At 44.5% G+C, this 24,820-nt stretch overlaps 1 protein-coding gene across 3 annotated transcripts in view; it reads left to right on the forward strand.

Moving 5' to 3' along the window:
- GOLM1 (golgi membrane protein 1) overlaps positions 1-21,830 on the forward strand; it is a 54,211-nt gene extending 32,381 nt beyond the window's left edge. For all 3 annotated transcript variants that reach the window (XM_070590384.1, XM_070590382.1, XM_070590383.1), the window contains exons 6-10: positions 5,812-5,941; positions 10,326-10,485; positions 11,150-11,410; positions 13,401-13,514; positions 19,165-21,830. In XM_070590384.1, coding sequence (XP_070446485.1) covers positions 5,812-5,941; positions 10,326-10,485; positions 11,150-11,410; positions 13,401-13,514; positions 19,165-19,241 — 742 coding nt within the window. In that variant the 3' untranslated portion in view covers positions 19,242-21,830. The remainder of the gene's footprint in view (positions 1-5,811; positions 5,942-10,325; positions 10,486-11,149; positions 11,411-13,400; positions 13,515-19,164) is intronic.
- The last annotated feature ends 2,990 nt before the right edge of the window (positions 21,831-24,820 follow it).

Consider the following 24,820-nt stretch of genomic DNA (forward strand, 5'->3'; position numbering starts at 1 on the left):
ATACAATAAGCCATCAATGGCCTCCCTTGATAAATGCCGACGCAGAAGATTTTGACCTAGCTGGAAGTCAGCCAGGGCCCAGTGACAGGGCATGCAGCTCGGCTCCCCGTGTAGGAGCATTCAGACAGGTAGTGAGCAGAACGTTCTAACCTGGGTTGGCTTTTGCGGGCCACATTCTTCCCTTAGGAGGGTGATAGCTGGGTTGGAAACTCTTGCTAGCTGACCACATCTGTTTCACTAGTTGTCCCTTGTACCACCATATGCTGGATGCTTCCAGGGATGATGTTCATGGAATGTTGAAAACTGGAAAGAGTTCGTTTTTCTTAACTTTCTTTGGATTATAGACGCTTTTTGAGAATCCGATAAAATGTATGGACACCTTGTTAGCAAATTTCTAAATGGATATATACACAAAGTTGTGTGTTCAATTTGTGGGACCTCGGAAGCATACCTGCACGCCGTCTGTTAAAACCCCCTTTCTGGTCTAATCCTTTTACAGAGGGCAGTGCTGAGAATGAAAAAGCTGACAGGCTAGATTTCCTGATGCGTAAGTTAGTGTTCTTTCTCCAGTATCAGAGTCAGCACTTGTCCCCTCTTCTTATTCCTACACCTGTGGCACACATCACTAAGTGATCACTGTATGTGAACCAAACACAACCTTGCAGTCTCTCCCCAAAGCGCTCAGAGGAGGTGTATCAGATGGACTGCCTGCCGTCTCATCTCCATGCCAGGAGGAAACAGTTTGTGGATGCTCTTCCCGGACTGTAGCTAGTCATACTCTGAAGATAGCGCCCTGGACGGTCGGCTCCCCTGCCTTGGTCGATTGCTGGATTGAGCACATTCCGTTCATAGTACTCTGATTGTCAGTTGCACCAGTTAGAATAGTCGCTGGTGCCCAGTCCTGTATGTCCTACATTTTAGCTCCAGTTGATGCCTGAATATTTGCCATGTGCATGTGGGAAGAAGCCAGCCTGAGGCTCAGGAAGTAACAGTGTCGCCATCTGCTGATCTGTGTCTGAGAATTTGAGCTTCGTTCTGAGGTGGTTCCTCTTGCTGCTGTCGAGCTCGGGTGTGGACAGCCAGCCTTCATCTGGAGGCTCGGAGAGAGGCTCCTTGTTCTAGATTTTGGCCGGGCTGAGAGTGGGTGGAAACAGCATTTCCTGTTCGTAGGTTTAAAGGCTCAGGAACGCCGTGCCCCTGCTCACTTGCCATCCCGAGCTTCTGCGACATTGCTTAGTAGTGAAGAATCGGACATGGTTAGTTCTTTCAGGATACTGACATCTCTCTGTCGTTCGCTGTATTTAAGCTGCTTTGCACCAGTCTACTGCCTGGGGCTGGCATGTTTGTGAGAATTTTATTTACATGAATTTTTCACCAAGTCTTCTCCCGATGTGTAAGCTGTCCATGGCCAGGAAGCCTGTCTTTCGTTATTTCCACAATACTCGATGCCCCTGTATGTGTGGGACGATGAGACCCAGTCAGTCCTCTGACCAGAAGGCTGTGTCCCAGGGGTGGAGGCTGAGTGCCCTGACACTTGCTCTGAAATGCCTGCGTGTGAAGGAGACACGGCACAGTCAGAAGCCGACGTGTGGCTCTGGTGTCCGCCTTAGCGCTTTCTGTCGGTGTCAGACAGTCAGCTCACCGCCTGGCTTCCTTACCTGTACAGGCAGGGAGTTCTCTCAGTTTCTTCGAAGCTCTGACATTTAAGGTACGCTTAAAATAAATTCCAGGCAGAGAGCTGAAGCGATGCCTCCGAATGTCTCAGCTCGTTGGGAGCTCGGGCTGATTAGATTGTACGCGCCAACCGTAATTCTCTGACGCCAACCGGGTGTCCTCCAGTTCGTTTCAATTTAGTTTTATTTATTTTTTAAAAATAATTTTACATTCTTTTTTTTTTTTTTAAGATTTTTTTTTCCCTTTTTCTCCCCAAAGCTCCCCAGTACATAGTTGTGTATTCTTCGTTGTGGGTCCTTCTAGTTGTGGCATGTGGGATGCTGCCTCAGCGTGGTTTGATGAGCAGTGCCATGTCCGCGCCCAGGATTCAAACCAGCAAAACACTGGGCCGCCTGCAGCGGAGCATGCGAACTTAACCACTCGGCCACGGGACCAGCCCCAAATTTTAAATTCTTGAAGAGTTTAGATTCACAGAATTATTGAGAAGAGAATACAGAGTTCCTGTATACCCCACACCCAGTTTTCCCTATTGTTAACACTTTAGGATAGTATATTTGTCACGATTAATTAACCAGTATAGATTCATTATTAACTGAAGTTCATGCTTGATTCAGACATCCTCAGATTTATTCCGGTTCTCCCTGATGTCCTTTTTCTGTTCCAGGATACACATGACATTTAGTTGTCCTGTTTCCTGAGGCTCCTCCTGGCTGTGACAGTTTCCCAGACTCTCTTTTTTATGATCTTGACAGTTTTGAGGAGTACTGGTCGGTGTTTTGTGGAATGTCCTTCAGTCATCATATATCCGGTGTTTTTCTAGTCGCTCCTCTGGGGCGGCATTTCTGGGAGGAAGGCTGCGGAGTGGAAGCACGGTTCCCATCCCTTCCCGTGAGGAGGGCTTGTCACTGCGACGACGTTCAGCTGGTCCCCTGCTGGAGGCGTGTTGGTCAGCTTTCCGCAGGAGGAGGTTACTCTGCTTTCTCCCTCTGCTCTGTCATCTTTGGAAGGAAGTCCCTGTGGGAGCCTGCACGTAGAGACGGCGCAGGTTTATGCTCCGCTTCCTTAGGGTGGGGTATCTGTATACATTGGAATTTTCCTGCACGGGAGATTTGACTCTTCTTATCTATCAGGCTACTTATTTGTTTATGTCAGGATGGACTCATGGATATTTATTTTAGACTTTGGGTTATAATCCAATTTTTATTTTTTTCCTCAAATTGCTCCAGCTTTGGCCTTTGGGAGCTGCTTCAACTGACTCCCTTATCCAGTCGACATATCCCAGTATTGTGCCCCTCCCCCACCTTTTTTATAGCACTTTCTTACACTCTGGCACCAGAAGACGCTTCAGACTTATATATTTCCTGTCCCAGTCCTGGAATCAACCAATCCACCATTTCTCTAGGGAGCTCTGGTTCTTTTTATTAAGAATGGTATTAGAAACCAAGATCGTGGCACAAGGCGTCTTGTTGCTCCCAGGGTGTCATTGCTGCTAGGCCTTCTCAGATGACAGAGCAAAGAGATACGTGTGTGTGTATCTGTATCTAGATTAAGTTAAGCATGAATTCATACTGCTGTCTCCAACTCTAATCCATTTAAATTAATGTAGTATGTAATTGGATATGTTCTCAACTTGGGACATGATTCAGTTACTTTATCAATGTTTTGTGGCTCAAAACGTTTTCGAAACTGCCTGTGGCAAAGACTGGTCAGTGCTTATCCAAATCTATTCATCTTTTTTTCCCAGCAAGAATACTACATTTCTAATCCTTCCTTGCAGTTAGGTATGGCCAGTTGACTAAGGTCTGGCCAGTGGGGAAAGGAAATTGTGGGGTGGGACTTGTAGGAAGGCCTCTGAAAATGAGGACAGGCCACTGCACACCCCTTCCCTCCTCCTTCCTTCCTGCTGCCCAGAACTCAGACAAGATGGCTGGACCACTAGCAGCCATCCTGGATCATGAGGTAATCGTAAGGATAGAAACCAGTGCTAGGATATTGAGACAGAAAGAGAAGCCTGGAGTTTTGGTGACTCAGAGCTGCCATACGGGCCTTGGATGACCTACATCCAGAGCTCTTTTATGTGTGGAAAAGGTAAACTGCTATCTTAGGGCCTGTGTGCTTCATGCAGCCAAACCTGATGCTGACTTATACACTTTTTGAAAGTGCCTTTCGATATTCTCAACCAAACTGTATCATTTTGATGAGTGCCTGTCTGTGACCCAGAGTAAGACTTCTTAGGAAAGGCCGTTTAGAAGTGAGTCTTACAGAATGGGGAGTAGAGAAGGGGGATTAGGACTTGTTCTAGAAAAGAAAGAGAATCTGGGGAGCTCAGCGTGATCCGGGCAGGGCAGAGAGTTTATATTGTCATGGGAGGGAGTGAATAAGACTAGTATCTTGAAGACGGGCACGAAAGTGATCAGCTACGCGGGCCTTGCTGGGGAAGTTTTCTTCTCCTTCTCCCCAGATTCTGATGACACGAAATCAGGCCGTCTGTTAGAGTCACACGTCCCTGCAGCTCTGCTCTTTTTTCCCCCCAGTCTGTTTCCTTTTGTGTTCAGATTGGATAATACCTGTTGTTCTGTCTTCCAGTTGAGTGATTCTTTCCTCCAGAGTTTTTTTATTTTTGTTATTGCATTTTTCAGTTCTGAAATTTCCATTTGGTTCTTATTTGTATGTTTTATTTGTTTGCTAAGACTTTTTATTTCTTTGCTGAGACTATGTATTTTTTCATTTCTTTCAAGCAAGTTGTAATTGTTCATTAAAACATTTTTCTGGTGGCTGCTTTAAAATCTTCGTCAGATCATTTCAGTTGCTCTCTCCTGTCGGTGTTGGGATCTGTTGATTCTCTCTTTTCATCCCATTCTTGATGTGTTGCGTGATTTTTGGTTGAAACCTCTGGGCAGGCGTGGAGCCCTGACTCCTCCCTGACGTCCTCTGACACCACCCCATGGGGAGGCAGAGGGCCTCATTACGTGGAAATGCAGGCTTCCTACGGATTCTGCAGTGACACTGCTGGGTGTCCTTCAGATCCTGAGGTCCCGAGTCAGTCTGCCTCCTTCTCTCCACCTTTCAGAGTTTTCTTATGTTTGTTTTAAATATAACGTTCAGAGTTTTTAGTTGTGCTTAGTGGGAGGAATAGGAAAAATGCATATGTTCCATCTTCCTGGAAGTGGAAGTCCAGTTCAGTTTTGACACTCCTCAGAGTTAGCACAAAGTCCACAGATTAAGGGGCTCAGTCCCACAAGACTGCCCCCACTTCAGACACCAGCCACAAGTTCCGGGTGTCCCCAGGCCACCTGTCCTTTTGCCTGGCTAGCTCCAAATTCAAGGCTTCCCACAACACCCTCAGATTCAAGAATTCTCTAGAAGAACTCACAGAACTCAGGAAAGTTCCGTACTTAAAATTACAGTTTTAGTATAAAGGGTAGAACTCAGGAGCAGCTAAGTGGTCGAGACTTATAAGGCAGGGTCTGGGGTGAGGGGAAGCAGGAGCTTCTGTTGGATTGGGGGGCCACCTTTCTGGTATGTAGACACGTTCATCGACCAGGAAGCTTGCCAAGCCTGGTGGTCCAGAGTTTGTGTCTAAGGGTCTATGGGCATGGTTGATTACGTCGTTGGCCACGAGACGGAACTCAGTCTCCAGTCCCTTCCTCTCCCTGGAGGACAGGGCAGGGCTGAAAGTTCCTGTCCTCTGGTGCTGTGGCCTGTTCCTCTGACCAGCAGCCTCCATCCTGAGTCAGCTCATTAGCATGAACGCAGGTGTGGTCCACAGGGGCTGCTTATGAAGAACTGAAGACGCTCCTATTGCTCAGGAAATTCCAGGGGTTTTAGGAGCTCTGTGCTAATAGTTGGGGACAAAGACCAAATTTTTTATTATATCAGATTATATTTAAAAAATTGTTTTTTCTAACCAGTAAAGTTCACTTATTTTAGAACAATGTGACATTTTTAGTAAGTTCAATCAACTACAGTTTTCTTGTCATTTAATAACTGAAAACACACATGTAGCTTTGTGTTTTTGGGTGAAAGAAATGTGCTGGGTCTCCTTTTGAAGTGGGTTCAGAGTCACAGCAGGGACGTGCTGGGTGTACAGACATATCCCTAAATATTTGTCCTTTCTTTTGCATTCTTTTACCGAAGGAGCCAGTGCATCAATCAGATGAAAGAGGTGAAGGAGCAGTGTGAGGAGCGAATAGAAGAAGTCACCAAAAAGGGAAATGAAGCTGTCGCTTCCAGGGACCTGAGTGAAAAAAAGGACCCAAACCAGCAGGTAATTCTCGTGTTTTTCTGCCAGGGACTTCCAGAAGGTATTCCTGCCCTCTCTTCAGGCATCTTCTTCCCTTGCCCACTGTCTGATTTGCTCTGATCTCTGCTCTTCCTTGTGAGTTTGGTTCCCTGAGACACAGCAGCCGGTCCCCAGATGCCGGGACTCTGACCGAGTGCACTGGCCTGCAGTCCCAGCCCCACGCTCAGGGCTTACAGGGGTCACCTCACTTAAAGCTCATGGCCGTCCTGGGAGAGACTTGCTATTGCTTTCTTGTTTTGAGGACACTCAGTCCCAAGGAGATGGTTACATCCTGTGGCCACCGTGGTCACCTGGTCACTGATGGGGCTGATCAGTGCTGTGCTGTCAGCCTGCCGTGCAGAGCACAGCCTTCTGGGAAAACTTTGTGTTAAATATAGCAGCTTTATTGAGATGTAATTCATAGACCATACAATCGCCCGTATCATACTTACAGTTCTAGTATATTCACAAAGTTATGTGACCATCATTACAGTCAATTTTAGAACGTTTCATTACCCCAAAAGAAGCCCTGTACCCAATAGCTCACTCCCCACTTACCCCTAGTCCCCAGAGCCCTCGACAGCCACTAATCTACTTTCTGTCTCTATGGATTTGCCTTATCTGGACATTTCCTATCAGTGGAATCAGACGGTATGTGGTCTTTTGTGTCTGATGTCTTTCGCTTAGTATAATGCTTTCAAGTTTGATCCATGTTGTAGCATGTATCAGTACTCCATCCCTTTTTATGGCTGAATAATATTCCATTGTATGGATATACCACATTTTGTTTATTCATTTGGCAGCTGATGGGCATTTGGGTTATTTCCATTTTTTGGCTACTATGAATAATGCTGCTATGAACATTTATGTATGTGTTTTTGTGTGAACGGAATTTTTCATTTCTCTTAGGCATATACCTAAAAGTGGAATTATTGGGTCATATGGTACCTCTATGTTTAATGTATTGAAAACCTGCCAGGCTATTTTCAGAAAGTGATCATACCATTTCCCATTTCCACCAGCAGTTTATGAGGGTTCCAGTTTCGCCACATTCTTAGTGGCTCTTGTTATCATCTGTCTTTTTCACTGTAGCCATCCTACTGGGTGTGGAGTGGTTTGGATTTGCATTTTCCTAGTAACTAATGATGTTGAGCATCTTTTCATATGCTTTATTGGCCATTTGGATATCTTCTTTGGAGAGGTGTCTGTTCAAATCTGCCCATTTTTAAATTGAGTTATTTTTATTATTGCATTGTGAGAGTTCTTTATATATTCATAGATATATAAAGATATTGAATACATGATTTACGAATACTTTTTCCCATTCTGAGAGTTCTTTTTTCACTTTCTCGATGGTGTTTATTAAAGCACAAAAGTTTTAGATGACGTCTAGTTTATCTGTTTTTTTCTTTTGTTGCTTGTTCTTTTGGTGTCATATCTAAAAACACTTTGCCTAATCCAAGGTCATGAAGATTTACTCCTGTATTTTCTTTTGAGAGTTTTATAGTTCTTAGCATTTAGTTCTTACACTTAGTCCTTTGATCCGTTTTGAGTTAATTTAATTTTTTGTATATGGTATGAGCTAAGTGTCCAACTTCATTCTTTTGCATGTGGATATCCGGTTGTCTTAGCACTGTTTGTTGAAAAAAGCCCTCTTCTTTCCCCAACTGAATTGTCTCGGCAGCCTTGTCAAAATCCGTTCACTGTAAATAAGAAGCTTTATTTCTGGACTCTCAATTCTATTCCATTGACCTCTTTGTCCTTGTGTCACTACCACACAGCCTTGATTACTGTAGCTTTGTAGTAAACCTTGAAATCTGGAAGTGTGGTTCCTCCAGCTTTCTTCTTCTTTCTCAAGGTTATTTTGTCTAGTGTGCACTGGTTGGCTTCCCATATGAACTTTAGGATCTGCTTGCCAGTTTCTCAGCAAAGCAAGGCAGGATTCTGACAGAGGCTGCCTTGGCTCTGTAGGTCACTGGCGAGTATTGCCATCTTAGCAATATCAAGTCTCCCGATGTGCGAATGTAGGATGTCTTTCCACTTCCTTAAGTCCTTTGAAAATCTCTTTCAACAATGTTTTATAGTTTTCAGAAGTCTTGCACTTCTTTTGTTCAAATTATTTCTAAGTATTTTTTGTTGCTAGTATAAATGGAATTGTTTTCTTAATTTCATTTTCAAATTGTTTATTGCTAGTGTATAGAAATATAGTTCATTTTTTGTATTGGTCTTGTATCTTGCAGCCTTGCTGAGTTTGTTTATTCTAATCGTATTTTTTGTGATTCCTTAGGATTTTCTGTATACAAGATCATGTCATCTAAAATAGGAAAAGGAAGATAGTTTCACATCTTCCTTTCCAATCTGGATTCTTTTGTTTCTTCTTATTGCCTCTTAGTCCTGGCTAGGATCTCTAGTACGGTGTTAAATTGAAGTGGTAAGAGCAGACATCCTTGACTTGTTCTTGATCATAGGGGAAAGCACTAAGTCTGTCACCATTATGCTTGATGTCAGCTGTATGTTTTTCATGCCCGTTACCAAGTTGAGGAAATTCCCCTCTATTCTTAATTTGTTGAGCGTTTTTATCAAGAAGAGGTGTTTTGGATTTTGCCAAATTTTTTTCTGCATGTGTTGAGATGATCATGTGTTTTTTTGTCCTTTATGCTCTTGATATGTATTACATTAATTGATTTTTAGATGTTAAACTAACCTTGCATTCCTGGGATAAATCCCACTGGGCCATGGTGTATAACCCTTTCATATGTTGCTGGATTTGATTGTTAGTATTTTGTTGATGATTTTGGTGTCTATATTCATAAGAGATATTGGTTTTTTCCTGAGTCTTTGTCTGGCTTTGATACTAGGGTGATTACTGGTCTCATAGGATGAGTTGGGGGTACGCCTTCCTCTTCTGTTTTTGGAATAGTTGTGAAGATTTAGTATTGATTCTTTAAATGTGTGGTAGAATTCACTAGTGAAGCCTTTGGGCCTGGACTTTTTTTGGGGGAAAGTTTTAAATGACCAATTCAGTCTCTTGTTATAAGTCTACTCAGATTTTCTTCTTCTTGAGTCAGTTGTGGTAGTTTGTGTCTTTCTAAGAACTCATCTATTTCATCTGTTATCAAACTTGTTGGCAAAAGTTGTTCAGAGTATTCCCTTTTTTATTTGTGTAAAGTTGGTAGTGTTGTCCCCTTTCGTTTTCTATTTTAGTGATTTGAGTCTTCTCTCTTTCTTTTCTTGATCTAACTAAAGTTTTGTCAATTCTCTTCATCTTTTCAGAGAATTAACTTTTGGTTTCATTGGTTTTCTCTGTTGTTTTTCTGTTCCATATTTCATTAATTCCTACTCTAATATCTATTTTGTCCTTCCTTGCTTTAGGTTCAGTTCACCCTTCTTTTTCTGGCATCGTAAGGTGGAAGATTAGGTTATTAATTTGAGATCTGTCTCTTTTCTTAATATACGCCTGTAAGTTTCCCTTTAAGCACTGCCTTAGCTGCCTCCTGTAAGTTTGGTATGTTGTGTTTTTGTTTTGATTTTTCTCAAGGTACTTTCTAATTTTCCTTGTGATTTCTTTGACACATTGTTTATTTAGGAGCATATTGTCTAATTTCCACATATTTGGGAATTTCTCAGATTTCATTGTTATTGTTTTGTAGTGTCATTCCATTGTGATTGGAGAACATATTTTGTGAGATTTCAGTGATTTTAAACTTGTTGAGGGTTAGGGGCCAGCCCCGTGGCCTAGTGGTTAAAGTTCAGTGTGCTCTGCTTTGGCAACCCAGGTTTGGCACCCGGGCATGGACCTACACCACTTGTTGGCAGCCGTACTGTAGCGACATCCCACATACAAAATAGAGGATTGTTTGGCATAGACGTTAGCTCAGAGCAAATCTTCCTCAAGCATGAGGAGGAAGATTGGTACAGATGTTAGCTCAGGGTGAATCTTCCTCAGCCAAAAAAAAAAAAAGGAAAGAAAATTCGTTGAGGCTTGTTTTGTGGCCTGGCATCTCTCCTGTCCTAGAGCATATTCTATGTGTACTTGTGAAGAATGCGTATTTTGCCCTTTTTGGGTCGAGTGTTCTCTGGATGTCTGTTCAGGCTAGTTGGTTTGTAGTGTTGTTCAAATCTTCTCTTTCCTTGTTGATCTTCTGCCTCCTGGGTAATCCAGTGTTGAAAGTACTTCTGGGAGATCTTGACTCAACCTCAGATCCCCTGACTTACGCCAGGTGAGAGGGTGTGATTGGGATAGATCACAGCCTGTCTCAGGTTTCAGTGATCCCGTTTGTCAGAAGGATGTGGTCTGTTGCATGGCTTGGGTTTTTGTAAGTTCATGGTCACGGAGCCCCTGCCCTGTGGTCCTGTGCTCCTGTTTCAGCTCCGAGCCCTTAGCGAGCCTCAGCCCCGGCCGCAGGACGCAGGCCTGCCGCAGGCAGAGGCTCCACAAGGGAAAGGAGACGTGCCTGGCGACAGCGAGCCCCGGACCCCGGCCCCCAGTTCTGAGGCAGCTGTGGATTCGAAGAGACAAGGTGACAAAGGTAAGTGTAGCTTGGTAATTACGTTTAAGCCCCCTTTGGAGCCCCATTCAAATAAAAAACATAGCAGCAGTGCATGCCGTCCACTCTGCACTAGTCCTCCCAGGGCACAATGCTGCTGGGGACGGGCGCGGCGGGGGCCCGCAGGGGGCAGTGAGTGTCCCCGGGCACCTGGAGTCGGGGCTGCAGGGCTCGTTCTCCATCTTCCTGATGTTTCGTCCTTTGAACTGATTGCCTTGTCCTTTGGGAGCCGTGTGAAAAATGTGCAGGCCACAGCTTTATTCGGGACACGGGTGGGACTGTGGCTTTGAGGGGAGGGGGCTGAGTCCTAGCTGTCGTTGGCTCCCAAGGACTTGTCTCAAACAGATGGGACGGTCAGGTCACCTCAGCACCCTCTTCCTCTTGTAGGTGGTTGCTGTAATTGAGGTAACTTAGTCCAGGCTGTTTGTCTAACCACTTTCCTCTTGCGGTTCTGAAGAGGAGCTGCGGGCGTAGAGAGGCCTAGAGTCTTCTGCTTAGGTCGCAAAATATATTACCCAACCGCCTCACCCACCACAGCCCACCCCATCCACCCTCCTTGGAAGGCTCTGGAATGGAGTGGTACTAGGTTTTTTGTTTTAATTAAATTAAATGCTAGTGAGGTCACAGCTAACTGTTCTGTGCACAGAGGAAACCAATGAGGTTCAGGTTGTGAGTGAGGAGGCACTTCAGAGGGACAGCCCGGGGCTGCCACACGAGCCAGGCCAGGAGCAGGCTGTGGAAGAAGACAAACGTGCGGGTGGAAAAGGCGTTGGAGAAGTTGGCCGGACCCCACAGGTGCCAGCCACCCTGTTGGAGAGCCAGGAAAATCAGGAGATGGAGGGCCCTGCGCGGGACCAGCTCGTCATCCCTGATGGGCAGGAGGAGCAGCAGGATGCTGACAAGGAAGGTGAGTGAGAGGCTCCGGGGCTGCCAGCCGACCCCTTTCCACCAAGCGCTTGGCCCTCTCAGTCTCCTTCCGGGTGGGTAACCGTGAGGTTCACCAAACGGCAGTTCCCCATTTGGGGCTCACTTTGTTTGTCTGGCGTCCATTGTTGAGTCGGAGGCAGGTGGGAGAGCAGTGCACTCCCCACACTTGGCGCTTTCAGAAATAATATTCACGACTAGGCAAGGGGACTTTTCAGGTGGAGGACCTTGAGATGGGTGCTTGGCATCAAGTGAACTAGGCCTCGTGGCAGGCAGCCCACATGCCTGCAGCTGTCTGCATGTCCTGCGGCGTCACCGGTCAGCGCCTGGCACATGGAGGGAGGGGGGGGCGATGATTGGATCAATGGGATTTGGGGCATATTTGAGCAGTGCGGAAAAGTGACACATGAATCCCTTTCTGGTTTGGTTGAGCTTTTTTTTTAATGGAAAATGTGGGAAACTGAGATCAACAGGATATTCTGGGATGTATTTTGGTCCCTTAAAAACGTGAAAAATTTCAAACCCAGCTGACACAGGAGCCGCTTAAATATGGATCTTTCTCAACTTATGATGGGGTTGCATCCTGCTAAATCCGTGTAAGTTGAAAATATCGTAAGTCAAAAATGCGTTTAGTACACCTGACCTACTGAACATTATAACTTAGCCCAGCCTACCTTCAGTGTGCTCACACTTACATCAGCCTGGAGTTGGCAAAACCATCTGACACAGAGCCTGCTGTATAAGAAAGCATAGAATACCTCATGTAATTTATTGACTACTGTGCTGACAGTGGAAAACAGAACGGCTCTAAGTGTCTGGGTGGTTCCCCTCGTGATGGCGCGGCTGCCTGGGAGCTGCGGCTCACCGTCGCTGTCCAGCAGCACGAGAGTGTATCCTCCTGCTCATCGCCAGCCAGGAAAAGGCCACAATTCAAAGTATGGTTTCTGCTGAATGCGTATCGCTTTCGCGCCATCGTAAAATCGAAAAATCCTGAGTTGAACCATTGTCACGTAGGGGACTGTCGGTAGAAGACACCTGTGCTCTGGGACTGAGCAAGTAACAGAATTTGGGGAATGTGCTTATTTGCAGAAGTTATCCTGATTCCACTTAAATCTAATTTTCTCTCAAGTTTCTTTTTCTGAAGAATGTGTTCTCACGAGTTCTCAGTTAAAGAAAGGAAACTCTAGTGGCGGATCAGCGGCACTCAGGTTTCAGAGCACCTGCAGGCCTGTGGGAGACCCCTTGCTCTGGGGCAGTTGTACTGCTCTCGCTGTAGAGTAAAGCCGCAGCTCCCAGGCCTGCGCTTCCTTTCCACGGCAGGCAGTGGGTGCAGGGAGTCTAACTAGAGCGAACTTGCCCGGGCATGCTTTTTTAAAAAAGATGCTGTTTACCTACATGTATACACATATAAAATGCTTACGTTAGACCGTCTGCATATATCTCTGGAATGCATTTTGTCCCAATCTTCTTTCCTGGTCGCTGTTCTCTCCAGGGATGAACATAATGAAGAATGAACCTAATTCTGTATGTGTGATGGAAAATTTTATCCTTTGGCTCACAATAGCCACTCCATTTTCTTCTTCTGGAGCGATGAGCCATTCTGAGGAGATGCTGTCATTAACTAGAAATCTGTTGTTTCTGAAAAAGAGTGGTGCCTTTCTTTAACTTTGAGTTGATTGTCTCTTTAAAAAACCAGGATTTGGGTTTAGTTAGCTGGTTAGTTGCCCCGTTTCCAGCCTGCAGTATATCCCTTTGTTTTAGGGTTATGTTTTGTATAGTAGGTCAGAGTTGAAGTGGGGCATGCGTAAGTAGAGAACTCCTACAGGGCATTTGTACCGGAAGCAAGCACATGAGCCCCTGTCATTCCTGAGAGGGGGCATGAAGAGCTCTCAGTACCTGAGCTCTGGTGTTCCTATGGCATCAAGAGAGAAGTGATGTAGCTTGTGTTTTATGTGTCTGTGCCAATTTTATAGGGAGAAACCAGCAGAAACCGGGAGGAGATGATGACTACAACATAGATGAAAATGAAGCAGAATCTGAAAGAGACAAGCAGGCAGCCCTTGCCGGCAATGACAAAAGCGTAAATGGTGAGAACTGGGGTGGGGTGGGTCACTTTCATGTCTGCTTGGTGGCCCTTCACCTGTGGACTGACTGTGCTACGACTCCCACGGCAGTGCTGTACGTAATCGCTATTCCAGGGGACTCGTTTTCTTCAGAAGCCTTTGAGTGTAGGGGCAGGGGAGGCAGCGGAGGGTTGAGGAGCCCCAGCTGCAGACCTTTAGGGAGGGCCGCGTGTGCGGTGGGCTCAGGCCCTCAGGAGTCGGTGGGGGTTTGTCTTCACTGACATGTAGGGACTTGATCACTCTACAGCGCCCAGCAGAAAGCCCTCGCGTGCGCGCACAGCTTCCAGACAGCTTTTTGGAGTAGCGCTCCATATTATTACTGTTTCGATTCCTGAAGAGTGGGGTGGATCGGGTTCTGGACTCGTCTGCTTCCTTGTGACTGCATGCAGGTGGTGTTCCTCTCGCTTCATACCAGGAGCCTCGTAATGGCGGGTACTGCCTTGGTTAAGGCGATGCCCACCAGCTGCCTCCATGGCAGAGGCCCATTTTCGCTTGGGAGCCGATAGTCATCTAGAGGGGAAGCTTGGAAAAAACCCTGGTCTGCGCGGTGACTGTCCGCGTCCTGTCCCCCCTCACTTTTACAGCTGCCGTTCTTTAAGGACCACTCCCTGTGTGCACGCACACTTGTTTTAGCATCACTATGGACTCCTGGTTTCCTTTTTTAAAATTGGTTTTTCTGTCAGGTTCTTGGTGTTTTCTTTGTCAGTTTTCAGTAGCTCTTTGCACACTAGAGAGATCGCCCTTTATCTGTGATGTAAGTTGCAAATACTTTCTCCCAGTTTGTGTTGGTTTTGCTTATGGTGTTTTTGCCATGCTAAAGTTTCAAAAATTTTTGTCTTTTTTTCTTTTCTTGCCCCTGGATATTAAGTCGTAGTTAGAAAGCTTTCCCATCTAGAGTTGGAAGGAATTCGCCTGTTTTTGTTCAGTATGCTTTCAGAATTTTCTGTTTTATGTTATGAAGGAAAACAGATTCAGAACACCACACAAAACATGAACTTTGAGAATGTGAGCACCCCCTGCCCCCGTCAGGAGATAGAGCTCGGCTGGCCCTCCGGAGGCCCCTCTGCTGTCCCGGTCACAGCGCCGTCCCTCCTGTGGTAGAAACGCCTGTCCTGACCTTTCTGCCAGGCATGTTCTTGCCTTTATTTATGGATTTACCAACCACGTGGGCATCCCTGGACACCTTGTTCAGACTTCGCCAGTTTTGTAAATTTGAGCTGTCTTTAAGTCTCTCTTAATCTACAGGTCCCCCCTCCATTCCTTTCTTTTCTTTACAGTCTGTTACGGAGCCAAACCATCTGCCCTGGAGTTTTCCACAGTGCGGGTGGTGCGGATTGTATATTCATGGTGTGGTTTAGCATGTTCTGCTTTCCTTCCTCTTTCCTGCAAATCAGCAGCTGATATTTGGGCTCAGGCCCTTGGAGGATGATGCATAGTGGCGTGTTCTTTCATCAGGACACACGTAATGTGTGTGTCCTTCTTTTTGTGAGGTAAGCAGCAGTTGACGGTCAGTGCCTTTGTATATTAATTGATTGGTGGCATTCTAATTCAGCCATTGCTATTTCGTTTGTTAGTTGGAATATTTTCTAAATAGTCAGTGGTATTGTTCATATAGTATAGGCAGGATAAATGCTTGATTCTTTATTTACCATTTTCACAATCAGGAATTATTTCCCTCTCATCCTCTGAAGGTGACATTTTTAAAATATAATTATAAACTTAAGGATTTAAACCTATTTGATGGATCTCACTCAGTTGCATTTATTCTCCTTTTTGAAGTTCACATGGTCCCGTCTTTTGGCCGTCTTCAGGTTCCTTGGTCTGTTGTCGCCCTCCTGCTCAGCCGCTGCTTTACTCCACACCTGGCGCTTTTTCTCTATGAGGGGCTCCACCTGGGGAGGGGCCCTGGCAGAGCGGTTTCAGAAGCTCATGGGCCTCAGCCTCCACCCGCCCCTTATTAGCGTGGACTGTGTGGTCACCTGCTCTGGAAGTAGCAGGAGCTCCCCCACTTCCAGCTGTTCACGCATTGGCCCGGGTCCTTTCTGCTGTAAATCTGTTGGCTGTTTGGGGTTCTCTTGCGCTAGGTCTATCAGATGCTCCATTGTTCTCTCTGTTTTCTCTCTAGACGCTGCTATCACATGGGTGGATGTCCATGGTTTGTCTTTAACTGCTGATGTTTTGGGGTCTGCAAGAGTCCTTGTCGTCTAGTTTTGTTGTAAATGTCATCCATGGTTTTTGAGTTTTTTAGTTAGCTAAACTTTAATCGCTTTGTGTAGGGACTCAGAGATTCAAGAACGATGCCACTGTTGCCACCGTCTTTCCAGAATCCTCTTCTGCTTTCATATTTACGTTTAGATCTCTTGATTCATTTGATTCGTTTCAAATGTGTTCAGGTATATGGCACAAGGAGTGGCTCCAATTTTCTTTTTCCAAAGGGCTGCCCATTTGGCCCAACACCATCTCAAATTGCCATGTCAAAGCCAGTGATTTGAGTTGCTACCTTCATCAAATGCTAAATTTCCTGTGTACTTGGGTCTAATTTTTGGACTTTCTCTTTCTATGCCATTGATTTCTCTAATGATTCACACTGTTCCAAGTCTAACAGCTTTTAAAAATACCTGGCCGGTCTAGTCTCTCTGGAAGATCTCAGCCGACGTCTCTTTGAATAACGCTTCCTCCCCTTTTGAATCCTTCCTGAACTCCAATGAGAAGTGTGTTGGGTCTTCTCATTCTATTCCTGTCGCTTATCCTCTTTTTCATGTTTTCAGTTTCTGCCTTTCTAGTCTGTATTCAGAATAATTTCCTCAGAAATATCTTCTGGTTCAACAATTTTTCCCTCAGCTATGTCTTATCTATTCTTTAATTCATGCTTTGTTTTTAATTTTAATTATTTTTCATTTCTGAACTTTATTTGGCCACTCTGTGTGGGCCCTTATTCCTTGCTCACGTTTGCAAACACCTTTTATTTCTCTAACTGTATATCACACAGAGTTGTTTATGTTCCCTGTCTTCTAGTTGCAGTATCTGAAAACTTTGTGTTTCTCTTTTCTCTGCACATTCCCTCTCACGATCCCTTGTTTCTTTGTGTGTTTGGTGCTTTTTAACTGTGAGCTCCTGGGTTCCCTGGAACCTCATCTGTGGGGCGTCTTTGAGGACCGAGTTACAGTTGTTTTCCACTGGAGAACGCAGTTGGCCTCTGCCAGTCTTGAGGAGGGCACTGCAAACTCACAACCTCTTTAATAAAGTTAAGTTCTTTTCAGGTTTTTTTGGATCACATAGGAAATGTAAGTTCAAATTATATCTCCACACAGTCATCTCACGTGGTTAAGAATCCCGCCAGTCCACACCTGGGGCTTTCTTGCCGTCCCACTTTCTTTCCAGGTTCATTTCCCATTACCTTTAAGCCAAGGATGGGAGTCTTCAGGGTTTCATCTTCATGTAGGATCCCCTTTCTTGACTTCCCGTCTTGAGTGGAGCCCTAGTCTTGAGTTTTTGGCCTCCAGCACCTTTTGAACCTGTGAAGGGAGAAGCCCAGTGTCTTCAGGCTTCCACAGAATCCTTAGGGCAAGAGGTGGCTTTGATGCTTGTCCCCTTCAGGAGTGGTAACTTTCACTTCATTTTTGGCCTGGCAGATTCTTTCTTTTACTGCCATTATAGGCAATGCTTTTTAATGTTTTCTTTACTTTTTAAAAAAAATTTTAAGTTTTCATTTTGAAATAGCTTAGATTTTTAAAAAATAGCAAGAATTTCCGTATACGCTTCACCCAGGTTCCCTGATGTTAATGTCTCATGTAACCATAGAGCAGTTATCAAAATGAATAAAGTGATATTGACACCTGCTATTATCTATAGACATGTTTTAAATTTAGTGAATTGTCCAGCCAGTATCCCTCTCTGGTCCCAGACCTCACCCAGGATCACACGCTGCGTTTACCATCATACTCTTTAGTGTCCTTTAACTCGGAGCCATCTGGCTTTATCATTTATGACAGTGATGGTTTTTGAAGTGCTGTGGCCAGCTATTTGGGAGAAAGGCCCTCAGTTTGGGTTTGTTTGATTCAACAATGTGTTCTTAAAAAATACCTTTCAATTTTATCCAACATGTCAGTTATTACAATTGGCGGAGTTGTTTGGGGTTTCCAGAAGTCTTAACTTGATTTTTAAATTATTTTCATGGGCTGTTTAGGTAATTTTTGTAATGCAAAAGGTGAACACATTAGCAGTCAGAATTTTAAGCATATACAAGGTCTCTGGATCTTTCTGTTCTTTATCATTGACTCCACTCGTTTGTGTCCCTCAGTTCCTGAATAGCATGTTTTCTGGTGTGGTTTCTCTCATCTCTTTTGACACATCCTTTTAAATGAGCCTTTTGTTGGTGCCATCGAGTTGATTCTGACTCCTAGCCACCCTGAGTACAGCAAAGTAGAACTCTGCCCGGTCTTTCCGCGCCATCCTCTTAGCTTCTGGAGCTCTATCAGACAGTGCTCTGCTGCTCTTCAGAGGGTTTTCACGGCCAGTTATTTGGAAATGGGTGGCCGGGTCCTTCTTCCTGGCCTGTCCTAGTCCGGAAGCTCCCCTGAAGCCTGTGCACCATGAGCGGCCCTGCTGGCATCTGAGATACCACTGGCACAGTTTTCATCACGGCAGCAACACGCAGCCACTACACTAAGACCGACAGACGGGTGTTGTGGTTCCCTGCCCGGGAACGAACCTAGTGTCCCACAGGATGTTCGGCTTTACAGTCACGCTTTGGGATCTTGTATCCCCCACTCCCAGGTGTCCCTCTCAGGATTTGGCCTTGTGCAAGGTTTTAAACAGAGTGAGGGGGTAGGCAAAGTAAAGAAGATAAATGCTCTGCAAGCTCTTTTAAGAAAGAGTTTTAAGTTGAAGTCGTCTCATCAACATCATTTTTAAGATTATGTCATTGAACCGCTTTAAGACCCTGTTTGCTCCAGCGACGGTAGGAGAAAAAGGCATTAGCTCCAATTTTATTAGAGAACTTTAAAAGACACTATTCATTTAAGGCGGTCATTTAATTAATTAAAAAATCATTAACCATTTAATGTGCAGTCGTTGTAAATTAGGACATTGGTTTTAGGTTTTATTTGTGCTGTGTCTTTTTACGTCGTTTGTGTGTCAAAGGATAGAGTAAGGATGGTGGAAGCCACAGAAAGACCTCAGCTCTGTCAAGGAAGAGCTTTGGAGTCACGAGCTGACCAACGCCGTACGTGGCACTTAAGACAGCGGGCCTCCTGCTGGAGGTGCACTGACAGAGGGAGCCACGCGGCACACCAGGGGCTGGTCATGTCAAAAATTTGATGAGAGTACATTTTATCGTGTCCATTCTATAGGATATGGGGCATTGTTTCCTTCTTTTAAACAATGAGTTCTTAGCTGTTTTGGCTTTGTTTCCTGGCACCTTGCTGGCTGTGCTGTGGGCTCTTTACTGCCTTGTCCTTGATTAGGAATGCAAATCCACCTTAGGTTGTTGCTCTGGGAGATACTGTCCTCTGTGTGACACAGTTTGTAGACACTTAGGTCAAATGGGACCTGCTTGGGCTGGTTTCTCAAAATGTTTAATATTAGAATATTGTGTTTTTTCTTTCCTTTTTAGTTCTTAATGCAGCAAATCAGAAAAGAGACACAATAAATTTACTTGATCAGCGTGAAAAGAGGAATCACACTCTCTGAATCAAACTGGAATCCCGTGCTGCGTGTCAGGATTGAACAGAGAACGCTACGAAATATTCATGAGGGATTGGATACTGTGAAATGCGCTAAGTCAAACATACATCTAAAGATGATTATTGTGGAGTTTTAGTACCTACTTTATGTAGGAAAATGAGATGGTCTTTAGACAGTTTTGGGGGGTACTTTTGAAGTGTGTATATTAAAATGTCAAAATTTGTCAGCTAATAGGTATTTCGTGAGTTCAACACCAAAAGTAGAACCCAAGTTCTTCAAGTATGGCGACGGTGGCAGCTTCTTCTGGAATATAACTTTGTTTAAAAAATAAAAGCCTGCAGGAAGAGTCCATCTTCAGACGTGAAGGAGAGACCTGCGCGCTGGGGAACTCCTTTTTCTCGGTTCCCTCTGGAGTCACTCTCTTCTCCGCATGCTGTGCCGAGTGACCGGTGCCAGCACGTTCTCTCTGTCCTCCCTGGTCAGCACTGAACCATTGTTGGTTTATGCTCTCATACATGCACTTCTGGTTCTGACAATCAATGTCCTAGAGCACCGACTGTTAACCCAAACATCACTAGCCGCAGTTTTAAATGAGTCTAAATACAAAGGTGTTTTGTGTGAGAGTTTTTAGAAAGACTACTTGCATAATACCCTTGTCATTAATGTACAAAATGCTTTCAAGTGACTTGTAATTTGAAAACTTGTGGCCTATACTTTGCTTAATATGTGTGAGCAAAGCAAATCTTGTGTAATATACCATATTACCAAGAAGAGCCACAAGGGGCTTAGACCGACCCAGCAGGGGCTGAAGCAGAGCGGTGCGGCCACAGGCACTGTGGGCGACGCGGGCTCGCTGTGGACAGGCTGCCTGCTTCACCACTAGAGTAAGAGCAGAGGCATGCGAGATTAAGGATCCGTGCAGTGTTATGAATTGGGAACGTTTAGAAAGGCAAGACAAAGGACTAGTCCTTTTGTCCTAGTCTACACATTTAGCTTGTGGTAACTATTACAAAACTGATGTAAAAATCAAGTTAGTTGGAAAATGACTAATCATAATTTACACTGACAATAGTGACATTAGGTTTGACTTGCATTGGTTCTTAATATTTAGGGTAGTCAGGCCGTTGCCACTTGTGAATAACTGAAAGTCACAGGAATGACTTTCAGCGAGGCTCCCTAAAGGGTACATGGGTGGTGATGCTTATTAAAGTGCATTTCGAGTCACAGGATGTGAGCTGCAGGGAACTCAGGTCATTTGGTGTAACCCCTTTGTTTTCAGCGAGGAAACAGGGCCCAGAGAAATTGTGGCGCTTATCAGGCCAGAGAGCTGGTGAGCTGGAATCCTGGCCTCACCCCCAGTGTGGACTCGCTGTGCCCCAGTAATCACCCAGTCGGGACCTGGTTTGCGTCCAGGTCAAGATCACCAACTTGAATGGTCTTCGTGTATGCTATCCTTTTACCTAATCACTGAGATTCAACTCTTCACCCAGAAAAGGCAACTGAAGGGGTATAAAAGTAGCTTTGCAGGATTTTATCTAAGTCCATGTCCAAGCTCCCTTTGTGTCTTAGTCTTAGTGTTGATATTCTCTTGCTTTTTCAAATAATTAATAAAACTTTTATTCATCTCAGTTTAATCTGTGTGCACAGAGTTGCTGAGAAATAAAATATTCTTTATTAGTTAAACTTTTAAAACTGCTTTCAATTTTCCCTTCATCCCTTATTGGATCTCTAGAGAATTAGCTTTAAATTGGGGATTAAGGATGGTAGTTTGCCGTAAATCTTTTGTGGAGTGAGATGAGATGTCAGTACGAATAAAAAATAACGATGATGGTTTCGTCTTCACATACACAGGCACCCAAAGGCCATTCATTCAGGGGTGTGTACTGTGAGCTGTTTCTCCAGGCAATCCTGCTTTATTTACCGCTGGCTTCCCTTGGGATCACAGGCACCTATTCCAACGCAACAATTTAGAGGTGTCATGGCTGTTTAAAAAAACCCAAAAACCTGTGTAATAAGCATCAGGTAGATATCAAAACCAACCTTGGTCTTTTGGTTTCATCCAAAATTAAATTTAGCAGCTATCCAATTTTTAACAGGTGTAAACTCTTTAATTCACACCTTCCTCTGTACTCTCACATGGCGTGTAGACAGGAGTGGATTCGTTTGGTCTTTGTCTCCTACAGATAGGACTGCAGATGGAGATTCCCTAAGCAACACTGGATTAGATTCCACGAGTAATCCAGTCACTGCACATACTTAATGTACTTCTGTGTGCTGGATTTGAGAAATCGTTACCTGTGAAGTCACTGTGCTGTCATTAAATAACTAGATTGGTCACTAGCATGACTCTTGTTTTAATTGGTAATAGCTGGTAATAGCTGGTTACCATTCCCAGTCGAGTGCTTGAAGAGAATGGTGAAATCAGGGTCATTTAAGGTCCAGGGGGGGCAGTCTGCTCCCACTGTGTATTTTAGCCTGAAAGACTATTCATTATAAATAATGGTAGTTTATAGGACAGTCAACTTCTAACACTTGTCTTTGAGATGAATTTTAGAATAAATATGTAAATTTAAAATAAACGTTCTATTAACTGTGGGTTATATTAACAATTTTTGTTCACGTGGTTAGCTTAAGACTTTGAAAATGTTCATTAGTGTCAGAAAGTTGGGCAAATAAGCTTATGATAATTGTGTATTTCAATATTTGTATGTTTGTGTGCTATTTCTCAGCTCGGAGGCAACACTTTCTTCAAGCGTAGTAAGCCACTGTCTCTTAAAAATTGGTTTGTAAAGTTCCGGTAATGTACGCACCGAAGGAGTACTCTAAGTAGATATGTTCCTCTGCACCTGAACCCCAAACTAAATGCTTCTGTCCTTGTTGGTGTGCCAGGGAAACACATCTCTGGGAAAGGTAAATGACTTGAAATATTGTCATCTTTAAACGACATATAAACTTCAGATAATGAGCTTTTTTATAAACCAAGGCCCTAGCCGGTTCTACAGTAGAATAACTGTCCTGATTTGAGTGACAGACCATACCTTGCTTACACACTTTGTACGCCTGCAAAGATTCTAATACTGCGATGGGTGCTTGGTAAATATTTGACGGTTAAGTCCAAATGAATGATTCAGATGGATCAGAGAGGTGGTCCCAGACACTCTGATTTCCCGTATAACTGAAGTTTTGCCTTTGAGAACCTTTATAGAGATTTAGATGACCAAATGCCTTTTTAGAATGAATGTTAATGACATGAAAATTCGGATGAAAACCAACTTAGCCTTAGAGGCAAGCCAGTGTCTTTGTGGAAGAGTTCCTGATGTTAGCTTGCTTTTTATTAATTTCTTTCAAACCTGTAGTAAAATCTCAGTAATGGAACCCCCAGGCTGATATATCATGTCTGCCTTTATTCGGAACTTAAATGTTCACCTAAATGTTTTACCTCACTGTCCAAAAAAGCTGCTGCGTTATCAACATTTTAACATCTGAGTATCATTTAAAAGAGAAGTTCTGTGACCTTAACCAGCAGTCTGCAACTGCCAGACGTTTCCTATAAAGGATAATCTTGGTATAACAATCTCCTTGCTCTGGTTTTTAGAGATGGGCTCATTCAGAAGTTATTCTAGAAGTCAACAGATGACCTGTGATCACAACAAAGCACCACTTTCCTTTAAGCTTGGCTAAGTTTGAATCTGAACACAAGGTGGCAGGTGCTGCATTTTTACCTTTGCAGTAATGTAGAAATTCAGAGTTGTTGCGTAGAAAAGATCCTCCGAAAGCTGACATTCTTCTAAAATGGAAAGCAGTGTTAGCAGAGGCCCACAGTGTGAATGAATGCACAGGTGGACAGCTGCAATCTGACAGGTCCTTTCAACACTTCACAAGCAAATTTTTAAAACACCTTTGGCAGCTGTGGGATGATGAAAATATTTAGTCATCCAAAGTTTATTATTATTTCTTACTGCAAAAGCAACCAGCTCTGGTTCCCTACGATCTTTGGATTTGGAGGTACTTGATATGCCAACTTGTGCTTAAGTTGATGGGCAAATAAACAGAAATCAACCAGTTTTACCAGGTGAAGGAAACCGTTTAGGGGAAGGGCCACCAGACCCCAACTTGCCACCTCCGAATGCCTCTGCACTGCGAGCTGGCCTGTGTTCTCTCCCAGCCAAGGCAGCCTTCCTGCCGGCCCTTGTGGTCTTCTACCTTTTCTATTCAGTGTTCCCTAGGGTAGCTCGTTGCCATCAGGATGTCTTCTACATCTTAAAAAATCCGCGTCCCATTGAGCAGGTCCCGGAAAGGTGAAGTCCCTTTTCGCAGGTTTATAATCCAGTTGGGAGGATAGAAACACTATTTAAATTACAACTAAAAGGGGCCTGGCCCGAGATGTGACGTTTCAGCTGAAGGATGAGGAGAAATTGGCCAGAAGAGGCTTAGCAGTCAGGGGAGGGAACGCAGGTACAGCTTGAGAAGCCCAGGGGAGACGGTGGAAATGAAGTGGGCCAAATCGGGCATTCCTGGGTGAGGACTGTGTCACTGACCAGAGAACAGTGGATCTTTCTTTATGATCACGCCAGCTCCTCCAAGAACAGAGTGGGGCAAATATGAATGTGGGGAAGTCACTTCTTCACACCCAAGCTGTCTCCATTACTTCACCCCACTCCCTACACCTCAACTTACTTTTCCACTCCTGCCTCATCTCCTCCAGAAAGGGCCTTCACCATTGTTAGCAGCAATCTTTATTTGCCCAATCTAATCTAATGGGCCCGTCTTGGTCCTTATTTTACTGGCCTTTTAGCTGGATGTGCCCTGCATTCTGTTTATTTTCCTGCTAAGTCTCCTTTGCAGGCTTTTCCAGTGCCCAGAGGTAGCCAGAAAGGAACTCTCGTCTCTGGTGTTCTTTGACCAACGATTAAAATAATGTCTTAGCTAGAGTAGTCAGTCTTGTGAAAGCAAAACAGTGAAACAGACAGAAACTTGCCCAAGGGTGGCATGGCATGATTTTTAAGTGCTCACTTCTCTTGGCCTGTCTCATCGCCTATCTGCTGCCTCCCCATTCTCTGGCCCACTCTTGGAACTTGGCTATCCTGTGTTCCTTGGGATCTCAGGCCATTCTTCTACATGATCCCTGAGCAATTGCAGCCCCCATACAAGGCTTTAATTTACTTCTCTGCAGCCACTCAGACCTCAGTTCATCTCCACCCATGAATGCACCTTTCAGCTCCAGACCACACTACTTGCCATCTTCACTAGGATGTCCCAAAGACATCTCAACGTCTAAAGCAACCTTTATCCCTAAACCTACGCTGTTTTGCTTATGTAAGCAAATGGCACCATATCCATCTAGCTGCCACAGCCATAAAACCAATGAATCATCACCCCTGATTCCCACAAACTCACCCATTTACCCAGTCTCGTACCTCTTACATCTTTTGATTCCATCCACTTTCCTCACTCCCTCTGCCACTACCTTAATTAAGAACACCATTTCCTCCCAACCAGATTCCCTGCCTCCAGTCTGGCACCCTTTGGAACCAGTCGTCTTGGGCAAGCAGATCTGATTTGTCATTTCCCTGCATTAAACCTCT

This window comes from Equus przewalskii, chromosome 22 (assembly GCF_037783145.1).
Source record: "Equus przewalskii isolate Varuska chromosome 22, EquPr2, whole genome shotgun sequence".
NCBI classification, from domain to species: Eukaryota; Metazoa; Chordata; class Mammalia; order Perissodactyla; family Equidae; genus Equus; species Equus przewalskii.